At 40.3% G+C, this 17,363-nt stretch overlaps 1 protein-coding gene across 2 annotated transcripts; it reads left to right on the top strand.

The window, feature by feature from the left end:
• Positions 1–2,737: 2,737 nt before the first annotated feature.
• LOC107077045 (uncharacterized) lies at positions 2,738–16,294 on the top strand. Of its 2 annotated transcripts, none has more exons than XM_069187607.1 (11): positions 2,738–2,812; positions 3,516–3,561; positions 5,374–5,433; positions 5,656–5,705; positions 6,626–6,775; positions 8,307–8,591; positions 9,272–9,559; positions 9,870–10,142; positions 11,169–11,201; positions 12,341–12,373; positions 13,956–16,294. In XM_069187607.1, the coding sequence occupies exons 4-11, from the start codon at positions 5,666–5,668 to the stop codon at positions 14,096–14,098; spliced, it is 1,245 nt and encodes a 414-aa protein (XP_069043708.1). In that variant the 5' UTR covers positions 2,738–2,812; positions 3,516–3,561; positions 5,374–5,433; positions 5,656–5,665; the 3' UTR covers positions 14,099–16,294. The 2 variants fall into 2 exon arrangements, with proteins under 2 accessions (XP_069043708.1, XP_069043700.1); XM_069187599.1 differs by having other exon boundaries at positions 2,739–2,812; positions 6,626–6,958.
• The last annotated feature ends 1,069 nt before the right edge of the window (positions 16,295–17,363 follow it).

The following is a 17,363-nucleotide window of genomic DNA, read 5'->3' as shown; positions in this document are numbered from 1 at the left end:
AGTTATACGTTCCTGTATGAAATTCGTGAGAGGAGGTTTCTCTCTTCCTGTATTTATGGAGTCATATTTTCTGTCACGCAGAAAAATATTGTGATCCTTTATAGAACTGACGGAAAACCCTGCTCTGGTTGCCAAATCAAGGTTTTCAATGCTAGACAGGAAGCTGCAATTGTTAAACTGATGCTTGCAAACAATGTCATATGTTGACAGGAAATCCAGGCAACTATTTTTGCAGACAATACCATATTTTCAAATGTTGGTAGTGTCAGTACTGCAGCAATTAAAGAAACAGTGAAAGAGTGAAGGAGCTGAGGAACTAGGTTTTACAGGTGAGGTGCCACCATAGTTCTGTTGTGCCTTAGATAATATTTCATTGTAGACACTGTACTGTGAATGGTTAACCACGTTGTGTATTATGTTGTGTTATTGCTCCCCACACCCAACATAATTGTGTGCAGCTATAACAAGAGATTTTTACCCACATCTCTACAATTGGGCCTTACAACACCAAACACCTGATCATGTTTCTTGATGTTCTGTTTACTGTAGAAAACATATCCCACCTGAAGAGGGACAGGAGGTAGGGGCTAGCAGTCTAAACTATGTGGTGAGCTGGGACAATGTTCCCATCCACTACTGACCTGGAGTGAGAGATTGACTTGAAGCCCACCCACACATGTCTGTAATTCCTCCCTCTGCACTCTCCATTCCTTCACCCCATCAAGGAGTTCTTTTCATCCTGGCGATTGAAGGTTCCCATGAACACCAGCCATACTGGATGGTATAAACGGAGGTTGTCAGGAGATCTCTGGAATGGATCACCAGGGGTGGCTCAGGCATGCCAGGAGGTATTTCTTTCTCTGCATTACTAGAGAAATCATCTTGTCAATGAAAATATGTGCCCTGGCGTACAGCTTGGAGAATGGACTAAACGTATGCCTTTTCCCCTTTCTTTTTTACAGCTATACCATGTGTCGTTTTGAAGTGACTGGTGCGAAGAGCTACTAATCAGATGATGGGTTATACTGTTTTTATTGCATTATTAGTTTTGTGCTGCATATTTAATGTCTTGATTGACTTTTGTGCGCCCTACTCCAGCGTGTTACTGTAAATGAGATTTCATGGCTCATCAGCCTACATTGATATATATAGAAAGATACTTTATTGATCCCGTGAGGGAAATTGCAGTGCAACAGCAGCTTAACACAGACAACACAGCCACAGTGTAACAAATGATACGATAATAATAATAATAATAATAATACAATACATACAATACAATCAGTACAGTGAGGGGTGCACTAAAAGAGTTACTCACAGTCCGGACACACAAAGAACAAACTAGAACAGAACAGTACACAGAAAAATCGTATCACACATATGAATATAAATATAGATATAGATATAAATATAGATATAAATGTATTGCACAGGTCCCTGGCATATATTGCACAAAAAACGGTTGTAAACGGGAAAAGAAAAGAAAGAGAACAGATGTAGCAGTAGATGTGTAGATGCGTTCAGTCCAGAAACAGGTCACTGTCAATGTTGCCTCTGCCCAGACGCAAGTATGTATTGGAATTCGTTAACAGGGGAGGTATGGTGGCACTGGCCAGCACTGCTGCCTTGCAGCACTGGGGCCCTGGGTTCAATTCCTGGGGTGCTGTTTGTGTGGAGTCTGGATGTTCTGCCCATATTCACGTGGGTTTTCTGCAAGTGCTTCCTTCGGCTTCTTCCTGCAGTCCAAAGACGCACTGGTGGGTTAATTGGGGGGGAAACTGGCCCCGGTGTGAGTGTGTCTGTGTCTGTGTGACCGTCTGGCCTGCTGTCTCTCCCCTTGCGCCCATTGTTAGCCTGGACAGGCTCGGGCTCCCCTGCGAATTGGAAGAAGCAGTTAGAAAATGGATGGATGGCTATATATGCCATGGAGAGTTAAACTCCATCTCTGCACCTGTTTAATATTAACGGTTTGAAATGTGTACTACTTCACATGATAAAAAAAATGCTTACAGCGGAATGTAAAACTTAAAATAGTCATAAAAACGTTTGATGCTGATCAGTTTGTTGAGATTAACAAAAAGGTAGAGCCATGCCTCTAGGTGGCGCCACTGACCTAAAACTGATAAGGCACCGCTATCATTTCCCTTTGTTTTTCCACGAGAAAGAAAAGCAGTTTTACCGTCACTCAGGTATAAATAGGATTAGTGTACTAATCGAACAAAAACTGTTTACGTATTAGTAAAGAGTAATTTCTTATATTATTAGCTTGAATGAAAAAGAAATGGAAATTAATGAAAAAAATGCACTTGTAAATTTGAAATAAAATGACTACTTTTTTTTTTTATTTTAGCTTGGTTGTGACGCACTTCGTATCCAGGTATATACTGTATACAATTCGTGCTTTCCAATAGATCAACAGACGGGGACAGACAATGAAATGTTGTCTATTTTGAAGTCTTTAATGTGAGATAAAAAGTCGCAATTGCGAGATATAAAGTCAGAATTCAGAGATTTAAAGTCGGAGTTCTGACATACAAAGTCGCAATTCTGAGACGCCATAGCGCGTTTTTTTTTACTCCCTGGCGGAAACGTTCTTCCATAAATATTTGCATCCCCACTGTCATATATTATTTTGAAAGGCAAATGAATGTTTTGTTTACTACTCAATAATGATTCCCTCGAGACCTGCTCTTAAAGGACGTCGTATCCAAAAAAATAGTAACGCCTTTTACCACTCCCAATGTTCAGTGCTTTCCGTTTCATTTTTCTGTTCTGGTCGAAAGGGTCGAATCCACTTCTATTACGATCGCAGGTAAATAATATAATAATAATAATAATAATAATAATAATAATAATAATAATATAACTGACGGAAGGGAAAGTATTCCAAAGATAATTAAATCTAAACAAAACTTTTGAAACTAAAAGTAAACATTATGTAAAGTAGTTTAAAATATGGGTATTACAGTTCTGTTTTAAAGAATATTTAGCTTACCCATTTGCTAACGAAATAATATTTGCGTTACTTTAACGACAGTCAAGGTTGAAGCAGATTTGTTCTCCCGTTTTTAAAGTTCATTAGTTTGCTTTCTCATACTTCATATAAACCGAAAGCTGGGAGTCGGGCTGAAAAATCTCCCGAGCCTCAATATTTTGATTTACTGTGGTTTTCTTGACATTTCAACGTTTTAAGTCTTACTTTTATATGTAATACTTATTTAAGCAGTATACTGTACAAAACAAATTTACTAGCTCTTTAGACTTTTTAGAATAATAGTGTTGAGGTGTGACTGGTCATGAGATCATGAGGAAGCTGCCAGTATTTCAATGTTTAAAATTGAATAGGCAATATTCTTTCTTTGTAAAAAAGTAAGGCGATTTGAAACTTACTCAAAGCTAGAATGCTCAAATTGAAGTCTTCAAATGGTAAGATAATTTACAGTAAATGTCAAAGTTACAACACCTTTTCCCACATTCTTTCAGATTATCCAGTTTCTAACCTCTTCTCCACACAGGGTCGTAGGGGAGCTGGAGCCTATCCTGGCAAGCAAGGGGAGCAAGGTGGGTTACGCTCTGTACCGGACACCAGTCCATCACAGTTTGCAGGATCAGTCAGGTGCTTTTTTACAAACTAAATATGAGAGGAGCTTTCTGACCGTTGCGGTTCCCGCAACACCTGGTCTCCGGTGTAACGGAGCAGGGAATCTGCCGCATGAGCTAAAGGAGACCTCCCGCAGCCCAGCCAGGTCCCCCATTACGCGCAGGGAGGGCGATGACGTCGCCGTATCCGAACTAGCTCCGCTACACTTTCGTCTCTTCTCCATTGGCCAGCTGTGTGGAGTGACCAGGATAATGCTGACTCCTGGATATTGTCTCCCATCACTGCTTTGGAGCTCTGTAGCTCTTTCAAAATTGTTGACATCAGAGTGGCAGCATAAAGCCAGCAGCCATATCACCCTACAGCTCTCAACTGACAGCCCACTGAAGCTCAGCAGGTGTGAGCCTGGTCAGTACCTGGATAAGAGACCTTCTGGGAAAAACTAAGGTTGCTGCTGGAAGAGGTGTTAGTGGGGCCAGCAGGGGGTGCTCACCCTGCGGTCCATGTGGGTCCTAATGCCCCACTATAGTAAAGGGTACTATACCGTAAACAGGCGCTGTCCTTTGGATGAGATGTAAAAGTGAGGTCCTGACTCTCTGTGGTCATTAAAAATCCCAGGGCGTTTCTCTAAAAGAGTAGGGGTGTAACCCCGGCGTCCAGGCCAAATTTTCCATTGGCCCTTACTGATCATGGCCTCCAAATAATCCCCATCTATGAGTTAGCTTCATTACTCTGCTCTCCTCCCCACTGATAGCTGATGTGTGGTGAGCGTTCTGGCGCACTATGGCTGCCGTCGCATCATCCAGGTGGATACTGCACATTGGTGGGGAGTCCCCATTTCCTGTAAAGTGCTTTGAGTGGAGTGTCCAGAAAAGCGATATATAAGTGTAAGTAATTATTATTATTATTTCATTTTCTTTATCTCTGCCTGGTTTTGAAAGTAATTGTCAATTACTCTATATAGACAATAATTACCATTTAGAATAGAAGGGAACTAAATTTGCTTGGACGTCGTCATCCCTCCCAATAAGAACTTCCATTTGACATGTGATTGTAGAGCCTTTAGTTAATAATAATAATAATTAATAATTAATTGCTTACATTTATATAGCGCTTTTCTGGACACTCCACTCAAAGCGCTTTATAGGTAATGGGGACTCCCCTCCACCACCACCAGTGTGCAGCCCCACCTGGATGATGCGACGGCAGCCATAGTGCGCCAGAACGCTCACCACACACCAGCTCTCCGTGGGGAGGAGAGCAGAGTAATGAAGCCAGTTCATAGTTAAGGCTTGAAATATGCCTTGATGTACAGTACATTGTACTTACATGCATACATAGGAATAAGCTTACAAAAATGATTAAAAGTGGACCACTTCAATGACTTTGGCTAATTTAATTATTTTTGTGAAGCCCATAAATTTGTAATTTTCTCAGGGTCTTAATTATGAGGAGACTTGATATGATTAGAATAGATAAAGCCATGAAAAGGAGTATTTTAGACCAAGAAACAACATACAGTGTGAGCACAAGGAAGTGCCTTTAGGACCAGGAACAGGATATGTATATTTTACACCAAAGGTGGTGGAATATCTGCAAGAAGTAGCCAAGATATGTTTTTAAAGTCACTTCCTTGGAAACTGGGAGAGGAACCAGAGTGAGCGTGAGGGGTCATATCACCTTACATTCTGTTGTATAATCATACTGATACTGTGCATTGCAGTGGAAAACCCCTTACTGCAGTAGACCAGAAAGAGTCTTTATTTCATTTTAAGGTGCAGACAGACCTGTCAGTGGAAAATGGACGTTAAGGTGTGAAAGAACATCTTTGGAAAGTGAGTAGTACTTTGATTCAATCAGTGATGTCATGGAGAGTGGAGTGGTTAAAGACATGCTTAATAATAATAATAATAATAATAATAATAATAATAATAATAATAATAATAATGGCAATGCTGTCATAACTGCAATCCGCAACAGAAGCAAACTGAAAATTGAAGAATTGATAGTTATTAATACTTAAAAATGAATGTAGTTTGACTTTCATTTCTCAACAGCTGACTGACCATGATTTGCTACACTGTTTGGAGCCTTGCTCTGTTCTTGGGTAAGTCACAGAATGTGTAATGTGCCATTACATGTGACATGAAGATTAGAATATGTCATCCTTCGGTGCTCAATTTCTGGAAGTCAAGAGTGTGGATTAAAGCAGGTTAAGCATCCATGGAGTACATACTATACTTGATTTCTTTTTACCTTTTTCTTTTCCTTTAAAGTAACATCATAATTTAATACAAAAGTCATAAAGAACTGGAACAGCAGCATTTAAATAATGGAGAGTTGTTGTGTTTTAAAATCACCAAAATATTGGAGTTCACTTAGTTCCAGCTAAGTGCAGCTTGTCCAGGTAGAGCTGGTGACCCATGGGTATTGACACAGGATCCTACAGAGATCGGCATGAATCTTCCTGTTTGTTAAATTTCAGCTAATGTAGTGTAGAATTTTACTCAAATGTTGACAACAAAACAAAAAAATGCAGTGTACTGTATGTGAGGGAGTCGACTTTCTTGAGGGGACTCACAGCTGTGGTGCCCCTGGGAGGTCTCCAGTGGAATTAGCCATTTTGGCTCTGTGACTCCCCTTGTTTGAGCCAAAATGGCTACTTCCTACAGAAACTGCACAGGGACACCTCAGCTACACAGTTGCAGGAATGTCAACTCGCTCACAGTTACATGTTCGCTTTCTGAGTGAGTGTGTGAGTGTCTGTTTGTGCCCAGTGATGGACAAGTGTCCCATCCAGGGCGTATTTTGCCTTATGTCTGTTTCTTGCTGGGATGGGTTCTGGCTCCTCTGCAACCCTGAATTGGATGAAGCAGTTAGAAAATGAAGGGATGAATTTAAAGCAAATATTCACTGTATATTGATATAAAAGATTTCCCTTCTTAAACCAACTCAACACCGGGGTAAAAACAGATGTAGTTTTCTTCAATCTCTCTGTCTTGCGTTGTGTTCCTTTTACCTGTATAGTTTCTGTGGATGCTGAGACCGTATCAGTGAAACTTGGGGATGAAGTCACTCTATTCTGCAATGTAACAGTAGACACACAGTTTGCTGAAGACCAGCTCTGCATCATTTGGCAAAACGCAGAAGACCAGAATGTGTTGACCTTCTGCGGGGGTACGGCTGCACCTGGCCCTGGCTTTGAGAAGAGAGTTAAGACGTCAAGAGACAAACTCATTTCGAGCAATTACAGCCTGACCATCCAAGATGCTCAGATCTCTGACACAAATACCTATAAGTGCTTTGTAAGAAGAGATCTTCATAATGAGCTGCTTCAGGAAGTTCACTTGAACGTGTCAGGTGAGGACACATAAATAGTGTAACACATACGGCCACCATTGCAGGTTGTGAGAGCCGGCTTACCAGCGCGGTGACGTCACCGCCCTTCCCTGTGAATAGCAGGGATCGCAGCTGCTGGGCTGACAGGGGGTTTCCCTTTGGCTCAAGAGGCTGGGTCCCTGTTGAGTGATGCTGGAGGCCTGGGTTCAAGTCCCTGATAGTAGGGGACTGACCTGAGGTGGCAGTGGTGAGGGTGCATACACATGTCAACCCCAGAGTGCTACAATATAATGTCCATACATGGAAAGACCTTTTCCAAGTGTAAGGTGCCATAGCAGAGGCATGTGACATCAAGTACAATGGAGCCGTTGTTTCTGTACAAGCCAATCCTTTGTCATCTCTGCATTATATGTTTTAGTTTAGATCACTTCTGCTATTACAGGACATCATAGTACAGGGTTAGTCAAAATGCTGTCCACAATGTTGGCAGTTTATTACAAATTAATCTTATGGGTTACTGTAACAAAAAAGGTTTCAAACGAAAGCATAAATATCAAAGTTTCTAACAGTCACCTTACAGTCCTTCACCAACTGTGGAGGAGAAAACAAAACTTAAGTAAATTAATTGGCATTTATACTTGACGACAACAGTTTGACTAACCCTGTATATCTGCATGTACTGCTGTTGTAGAATACTGTAAGGCATTATTTGTTTTGAGAGCTTTCTCAGTTAAAAGCGGCCAAGTTTCAAGGTTTATTGTATCTTATTTGATCCTGTCATGTGATGTACATTACCATTAACATTACAGTACATTACACATTACACATTAGTGTAAAATTGATCTTCATTCAGTTCTAATAGACTGCAGGCATTATTAATAATAATAATAATAATTATTATTATTATTATTATTATTATTATTAAATAAATAAATAAATAAAATGGCAGCCCAGGGTTTTCCTATATACAGTGTTTTCACATTATTTGATTACAAATTGGTTTTAGAAGATTTGTGCTTGTATACAATTACAAGGATATGGTGAAAAATTTAGTAAACTTGTGTAATTTGTGTAATATGAAATTTGTCAGTTGTGAACATCAGTACTCATGTTTACTATATCTATGCTTCAACTTGGCAAAGAAGAATTTGCTTTTGCCCAACTTCCACAAAGTCGATATAGTTTTGTTTTGCATACGGTCTCAGGTTCAATGGATCCGGCACTGTTAAAATGCAGCATATCTTTAATGTAGATTCATATGTAGTTTATTTGAATGCACTTAAATATTTAAAATTAAAATTTGTATATGTATTGTTTTCTATATGCCATGACACATCCATAATGCTGGCTTTATTGTACCTCCTCTCAGGATATGAAGAAGCAGTAACTCTGGAGTCAGGAGACACACTCTCTGTGTCTCTGTACTCCAGTGAGCCACTGTCTGTGCTGTTTGATCCTGAAGGAGAGGGAGACTCTATCCAAGTATGTCAGCTTCAGAATAACAACATAAACTGTATTGACAAATACCAACAGCGTGCCACTGTGCAAGATGGCTCACTGCTAGTGCCAAAGATCACGCCAGCTGATCAGGGTCAGTACATCGTGCGGAACACTCTGGGGCATGTCATCAATATTGTGTCAGCCAATGTGAAAGGTAAGTGATTGCTAGTACCTATAAAACAAACATGGGCACCCTTGAGGCTGATTAAAACCATTCACTCAGACACATGCCAACAGTTTGGCATAAACTGGCACAGACTCTGCACTCAGAGTATAAGATCAGATCACTTTACTGGCCATATACAATTTTCTTGCATGAAGAGTTTGTCTTTTCACATACCCCAGCTCGCTCTCCATGAGACACACAGGCAGGGAGAGAAGCTGGGGGTCAGAGCGCAGGGTGAGCCAGTAATGTTAACCACTGTGTCACTGTGCCAGCCTTTACATTTAGAACTTAAAATTAAATAATTTTACATCTTATAATAGATTACCAGATTGGATTTTTTTACCTTTGTAAATACATAAATAATAAATACATGTAGTTTTATTTTTATAGCTACTGGAAAAAACACTTCCATGGTTTAATTGTACCTTTTTAAACATTGTTGCTGAACGGTTTTGGAAAGGAAAGGCAAAGGGAGTTTTTCTTGACTAATGTGGAAAATGTGAATAAAGCACAATGAGCGCTTACTTGATGATGATTTAGATGCTGAGAAAATTCGGAGAGCTTTCCATCATCATTCTGAACATCAACCCAATTGACAGAACTCTGTATGTTTCAGCAGCAGCTGGAAAATGTCCGGTGATCGCTGAGCCTTTCCTGTTTTCTCTCAGAGTACAGAGAGCACCATACTCTGCCAGCTGGAGGCAGTCTGACTATCCCTGTGTACACGAGGGAGAAAGTGGTGATGCTGTTCCATCCTTCTAGAAACGGGGATTCTTTCGAACTGTGTACTCTAGAGAATGGAATAGCAGACTGCCACGATGAGTACAACCATGCGATATCCTTTAAGGGGGAAGGTCTGGTGTTACATGGCTTAACACCAGAATACCATGGGAAATTCGAAGTGCTCCACAGGGAGAGAAATGTGCTCCTCAGCCATGTGTCACTGACAGTAAAAGGTAAGGAAGCTGGCCTCTACAAAAAGTATGATTTCCATCCCTCCATGCAGATGCTAAACTATTTGAGATTAGTTTTACCAGGAATGTTAAAATTAATGTTTTTATTGTTCGAGTTCTGTTTTTGAAAATCAGTGGAATAAATTATTCCCACCGGCTTCTTTAGAAATGATCCTCAGGTGTTTTAAGATAGAATTTTATTCCAATGGCTGCAATCACGTTTACACCTTTATGTAAAGCATCTGTGTACAGTATGTATTTGCTAACAGAACAAATGACTACAAATGTATACATCCTTGCAATCCCCTCCTAGATCACAAAGAACACATCACCCTGCAGACTGGAGCTGTCCTCATTATCCGCTTCTACACTGATACGCCAGTGAAGGTGCTGTTTTTCCCCCCGGGGGGACATCAGCCCCCCCGAACTCTGCTAAACCACAGTGAGGTTCTTGTCCCCGAGGACTTCTTACTGAAGAAAGGATGCCTGGTGCTGAAAAGAGTCACACCAGCACATCAGGGCATTTACAAAGTGCAGTACATCAGCAAGGAAATCAATATCAACACGGTAGCGGTCACTGTGGCAGGTAAGAGAGCCCTGAGATCTGTTGGAGATCTCACGCATAAAGAGCTGCCTCTAAGACTCTGCAGCCACACACATCCCTCGACCCCGCTGAATCTGTGACCCTAATGAGGTCATGTGTTAATCGTCCCTCCTGTGTGAAGATTAACTTCTCTCAAAAGATGCAATGTGTGGGAATCAGTCGGATCTATACTTGGACCTACAGTAGTGGTTGTAGGACAGAACCACAAGACATTCTCTTCCCGTTAGTCACTAAAAAAGCATTTTAGCACACTAAATCGTTGTGAAGGACATGCCCTTGTAAAAATACAGGCACCTTGCAAAAGGACTCACCCCCTTCAAAACAAGACATCATTGGAAGGGGGTGAATACTTTCGCAAGGAGCCGTGCAGATCTTCAAACCGAAAAAGAGGAAATGCAAGGAGTCTGTTGACAATCTGGATGACAACGTATATTCGGTAAGATCTCAGTTCCCTATAACAGCAGTAACAGCACCTTAAAAAAATTCCAACAAAGCAAACATACAAAAGAGAGTGCAAGAAATTCAAATTATGTACAATAAGTGCACATACAAGTTCATAAAAAGAGGAACTGTAGGCTTGTTGCTATCCACTTGCACAACCACAAGAAAGAAAACACATGACACCATGTACAGTATGAACTAAAATGCAGAACAGCAGATTGTGCTCTGTTTTGACACAACAAAAGCCCTAAAGCTTTAAGGACCTCCTTTGCATTCTGTGCCAAAGTAAACTGATACTTGCCAGCACAAGTTATTTCCTGATTCTTGTGAAATGAAAGTATGGGAGATAGAAAGATAGAAAGCTGTTTATCAGGGTATCTGGGAAGCTTAAAAATAATCACTCTGAACTTTGTCTTCAGACAAGAGGTCTGAAGGAAACTCTATGTGCCCTTCCCACATCCTGGAAAACATGTAGAGATGATTGCTTTTTCAGTGATCCAGCAGAGATATTGCACGGATTTGTATCATATCCAATCCTTGAAGTTTGTTCCTATTCCCCTTTTTCAGATTCAGAGAGACTGAGTGACTTTGGAAGCCCATGTGAGTTTGTTTTGCTACTGTTTTAGAAATAAAGGATCACAATTGTCATAATTCAGGTTTTTGAATGTAGGAATAGATAGATAGTAGTTACAGATCTTTCAAGAAAGGCCTTAAAAAATAAATAATACTATTGTTCACAACAAGCCACATTTAGTTAGTAATTTCCTTTACAAGCGTGATCCAGTAAGCAGAAGCTTACTAATCCCTGTAAACATGTTTCTTTTCAGGAAGGACCACCGTGTGTTGTATACGCACCCACGAACATTTTGTTTTGGACTAAACATTGTTTTTCTAGTCATTAGAGTTAGTCCAAAGTTCAGCTGGTCTCTTTTTCCAGTTTTAATTACTTCATGTTCTGTGTATTTCAAGCTGCTGTCATGAAGCCTTTCTTTTCAAATTTAACAATTCTACATTTTAGTCATTGATATTGGTATTTTAAATACAAATACAATACAAATGGCTGAAAGCATGGAAGTAAATCAATTGAACTTTTTTTTGGTTTAGTTGCTTTTAGTTTTAGTTTGTGTTTTCTGATTGGAGCTCATTTAGATTTCTTTTATCAATCTGTTTCAACCTTTGTTTAGTTTTGGGCCTGAAACATGTTACTAAACTAAAATCTCTGGTGGTGTTGGTAGTCAGTATATAATAAGATATACTGGATAGACTGGTGGGTGGAAACTGTATGCAAATTAGAATGTCGCATTGTATTGAGTGAGAAATGGATGCTAGAAATGTCTGATTGCAGTCATGATGAGTAACTGATGGTTTCAGTGAGGTCTGAGGTGTTAGAAGAGACTGATTTGGATACAGTATGGGCCTAGTAGAGCCATACCTGGAGAAGAAGACCCATCTTTACATGCTCCCTAGCTAGATGGCCCAGATGAGGTGTACCTACCAGTGGCTAGTGGAAAAGAGGTCCATAAACTTCCCTTCCCTCCCCCAAACTGATCTGGAGATAATGGCAGCTGTATCAAACTATTTTAAAAAATCCTAAATGTGATTTGTAAAAATGATGACAGAAATGAGCTGTCCTTTCTTGAAGACCCTCTGTTGGTGTGATTTCCATTTGACTGAGATACAGTAGCTTACATCTTGCACTGTAACTAAACATAATATTGTTCCCCTCCGTGTTTTTTCAGATTTTGAGAAAAGGATCAGCGGCAAAGACACAGGTAAGTACACTACAGTTTACTGTTGTTCTGTGCTGAAGACGCCAGCCTCTCGGTGGATTGTACAGAGCTTGGTTAAGCAGTATTGTCACTCTTCAGCCCGTTTCCATTGGCCCGGTCTAGTCCCGTTCATGCCCCTCTCCAGACTGGCATCGCGGCCGCTCCCTCGGGCTGCTGGGCCGACTCTCCGTGACGGGGTGTGCCGACTCTCCGTGACGGGGTGAGGAGCTCGGCAGTCCGGGGGGTAACTGGAGAAGAGTCGCGGTTGAGGTGGCTCAGGCATCTGGTGAGGTTGCCCCCTGAGTGGCTCCTGCTGGTGGGGAGACCCCAAGGCAGATCCAGGACACACTGGAGGGATTGTGTCTCAGCCGGCCTCGGGGCACCTGGGAATCCCCCAGGAAGAGCTGGAAACTGTTGGGGAAAGGAAGTCTGGCCTGCCCTGCTCGGCCCCGCTCAGCCCTGCTCAGCCTGTTACCACTGTGACCCTCAGTAAGAGGAACCGATTAGAAAAAGAGATGAGATCATTGTTCAGGCTTCATCTGTATAAGTGTTTTCATGCTCTCCAGTATATTCAGTACATGTGTACCTCCTGTCGTCCAGCTGAGTTACATAAACCTTAGAGTTTACACAATCCATACGGGGTGTTTACCTTTGGCCTGTAACATGAAAGAAAAGGATAGATCCCAGCTTCTCTTCTGTGTCTGATATTTATATTTCTATGCAACAACATATGTGTAGAAATATACTGTACATGTAATAGAACTGGGCTGGCGATATCAATTCTTCTTGCAACCAGGGGGATCTTAGCAGGCTGCTCTGATGCCAGGCCATACTTGTGGTGCAGACACAGGCCTTGAAGCAGCTTCCAGGAAGATGGGCTCTCAAAGTCAAACAGCATTTGGAGTAAAAGGACAGAACAAAATCAATAGTTGACTAAAATGACTAAAAACGAATGTGTTTATAAGTGAATGTCCTTGGGAGGGATGACAGCAACCAAGGTCTCCATCACTACTACTCAAACACCTGTGATGTCACTTCCTGAAAGTCCAGACATACCGCAGCGGGCCCCTCTTTCTTCTTCATGCTCGGCTTTCTGCATCCCTCCTCTACCCCCTGTCCACCTGAGGAGCTCCCCCTGGGCTACCTCCTCCGTCTGCAGGGGTCCAGGCCTCCTCGCGCTGTGGCCTGGGGGCTGCCCCTCAGCCTGGTGAGTCAAGCCCAATCTAACCCTGCTTAAAATCCTCCATCCTCATCCTCAAGCATACTGTTACAAATTAGGGGGTAGAATAGAGAATGGGGAAAAATAATTAAGTAAATTATTCATCCTTTAATAATTGAATCCTTTACTGTTCCTTTGCTCGTGTAAGAAAAAACTTTTATGACTGTTTTAGCAATATTTTGCAATATTCTAGCTTGCTCTTGCTCTTTCTAATATCCTTTTGTTGCTGTGTTTCTTGGTCTGTATAATCCTTTTTACTGATGCTGGTCCCTATTCAAGCTCCCTAGCCTTTTATTGTTATTTTTCCTCTGACTGTAATAATTGTTTTATTTAAGTTTTATAACCCCTGTTTTGTTTTCCTTCTAGGTTCTGAAAATCTGCTCCAAGATCCCAAATTTCTAGCAGTGTTTGCTGTTATTGGTGTTTTGGTGGTGATAATTCTGGTGATGCTGTCAGTCGGGCTGAGAAGGAGGTGGTCGGACGTTAATGGTAAATTGCCAGTTCCCTAGCAGGGAATTACACTGTACAGCCTAGGTGTTCTGGAAGTATAAAAATGCACCAACTTGTCATAGACAAAGAGTTTATGATGAAGAATGTATTAAGTTTGACCAATACATACCTTTCTATCATGGAGAAAGATTAAATAAGCTTGGTATCTTCAATCTAGTGTAATGGATATTAAGAGAAAAGGAGATTAAGAACAGTATACAAAATGAGAAGGCTCCACGGACGAAATGTTGTGTTTTCTTTCTTCTTCTTTTTAGCATGGAATAAACCTATTACTTGTTCCTTTGCAGCCTACGCTTGCTGACGTAGCTACCCACCAAAATTATAGTATACAAATATACAAATTTTGAAGGGGTATTGTAACAAAAGCGTTCTTTCAGGACTCTATGCAGACGACACAATCCGGGGATGAGTGGGGAAAACACAGGGGGAAAGCATGTAGGAGTTGGGAATCAAAACAGGGGGCGTGTCCATGGTGTGCTGGTGTTCGGGGGAGGTGTGGCTGAGGCAAACAATCCAGGAGAAGGTCCAAGGGGGAATCCAAGAGAAGACGAAAATCCAAAACCAGGCGGTCCATCCAAGACGAACAGAATAAAAACGGGAACCAGGTCGGAACCGGCAGGAACAGGAACTTAAAAGCTTGACGTGACCAGGCGCTTCCAGGTCCCGGATTCGCCTGGTATGGAAACCAATGCAGAGCCCGGAACAGAGTAGGCGTCTGGCTTTTAAGGGGAACTGAAAAGGGGTCTGGAACAGGGAGCAGGTGCGGGAGATGAGTAAAGAACAAGGAAGGGCTGGAGCGTCCTTAAGAGAAGGGGTTTACGAATGTGACAGGAATAGATCCTGGTAGAAATTTGTATACCTACTGTATTATGGAAACGGCGACTCAGGGTCTATAATTTGTTCAAGTCTTTTTGTTGTTTCTGTGTTCGCCACTCTTTTGTTGTTGTCTGCAGAATGTAATAGGTTTACTAACTGCATCGGGATCTCACTTGTTGATACGAGTAAGGAAGAGCAGTGAGCCTTAAACAGGTCCCTGTAGCACACCGGTGCTAACAACTTCCCAAGGACAGCTCATGCACCTTAAGGTGGCACTGTGCCTGCTGTTTGATCACAAGTTATCAGTCCTTGTCAAGCAGTCACCTTGTAGTCCAAGTGCTTAGAAGTATCCAGTTATTAACTTTTCACCTGCTTTATTTTATTCTCATCATTTAAAAATACTTCAAATATTTATTTTAATACTTTCTTTTAATATGATTAATATAATATTAAATCAATTTCATATAACTGAATAATTAAATCATATAAGATATAACTAATATAATATTAAATTAATATAATCTAATTTAATCATTAAACCATGTAAGATATGATTAATATAATATTAAATTAATATTATATGATTGATCGAATCATATAGGATATGATTCATATAATATTATTAAATCACATTATTAACATATTATTCAATTATTTTCATACCTATTTTAATATATTTCATTTTAATATTTTTAAACAAATTTTAATGTTTAAACAGTTCAGGAGAGGAGAGAAAAATGCTAGATGATATGCACTGACAGGAGGTGTGTTAGGGGAGAAATAACATTCCTTATGTAACTCACAATTCAAAAGATAGACTATTAAAGGGACAGATATTCTCATTTTAAATTCTATTTTTGTAAATAAAATGTATCACTCACTGCATTACTACTGTATATATATATTTTTAGTTTGAGTGTTAGTCTTAAGCTGTATTCTGTACAGGATCTGTTGTGCCAGAATCTAAAGAGAAACTGAAATGAGCCAAACACAAACATTGTTGAATTGTAGGAAATACTGGAGTGGGTTCCAGGAAGCACTAACATTTCCTGTTAGAAAATTAATCTGTTTTGTAGCTGATTGTAGATAACTAGAGGGTGTAGTTTCACATGATCATTTGCCGTTCCAGAATAATCGTTTTGTGTGTTTAACCAATCACTCTCCACAGTAACCTCTGACTTGGGGTGTGGCTTTACTGACTATTCCAAATGTTGCCTGTCTTGAGGGGTCTGTGATAGCTACGCTTCTGTTTGATATTTTCTGTATACATATTTTCTGTCTAAATATTGCAAATAACAGTGATATACGTAAGAGTGGAGGGTAAAATGACTGTCATATTTTTTTATACAAATAAAGTGAAAAGGCAGACCTGAACAAAACTACTGTATGTTTTTTTTCCTATTTGCTGATGTTATTGCACAGATTCTTTCAGATCAGCTGATGCAGGGTACTTTCAATTAGTATACAAGCTGTAGAGTTACTGATATATTGAGTCCTTATTAGCACTTAAGTAAGCTTAGAGGAAGAGGAGTGTGATGGTCTGTCTCTGTCCTCTCCTGTCTTCCTTCTGTTACCTTCCTTTCTCTCTGTCCTCCTCCCTTTTTACCCTGTGTTAAGTTTATCCCTTTCTTTTACTAGAGCAATTCTGCAGAAACCCCCCTTTATCACTGTTTTACCTGCCTTTAAGCTCACTTACAGATATGCAAACACCTCGAATGAAAACCCCAAATTTAAAGGCCCCTCCAAACAATTAAGTAGAAAATATTTTTATCAAACAAGCCAGATACAGTAGATATTTTCAATGACACAGATAACAAGCTAAGGTCTTCAGTAAGGTACTATATATGCTTCAATATTTCCATATTTCTGAAATCCGCATGCAAATTTAAACTTCTCCGCATCAGCATTTAACTCCCATCCTCTAGAAACAGATTAACAGATCAAACTGGCTTTCAGTGAAAGTCTAAGATACTGCTGGTAATACATAAGGCACTGAATGATCTAGTTCCAGTTTATTTTAAGCTCGTGTCTTAATAAATAACTATAGGCTGTACAAGAAGTCCAGTAGCTTGTGCAGTTTCTCAGTAAAATATATACAGTAGTACATCCTCTGCTCGTGAGCAGATAAAGGCAGTTCAAATGTACTCAGTGTTGTGGTTTGCAGTTAATCAGAAGTCACTCTGCCTCAACCCTAACACCCACACTCCCACCCCACCCTACCACACACATAGCAATGACCCCTTGTTGATTTTAATGTTCATCTTAGTATTATTCATATTTTTACTAATATTAGTATAAGATAACTCAAATGAATACTAACAGTTAATTTTGGAAAACAAGGTCTGTTTAAAAAAAATCTGGTCATTCATGTTAAATTCTGAAAAGCACAGTATACAGGATGGAAACATGATGATAACACGTAGATAAATTTTTATTAATTACTTGTAC

This window comes from Lepisosteus oculatus, chromosome 1 (assembly GCF_040954835.1).
Source record: "Lepisosteus oculatus isolate fLepOcu1 chromosome 1, fLepOcu1.hap2, whole genome shotgun sequence".
Lineage (NCBI taxonomy): Eukaryota > Metazoa > Chordata > Actinopteri > Semionotiformes > Lepisosteidae > Lepisosteus > Lepisosteus oculatus.
The sequence above is the reverse complement of the archived record's forward strand: the minus strand, read 5'-3'. Positions and strand labels throughout refer to the sequence as shown.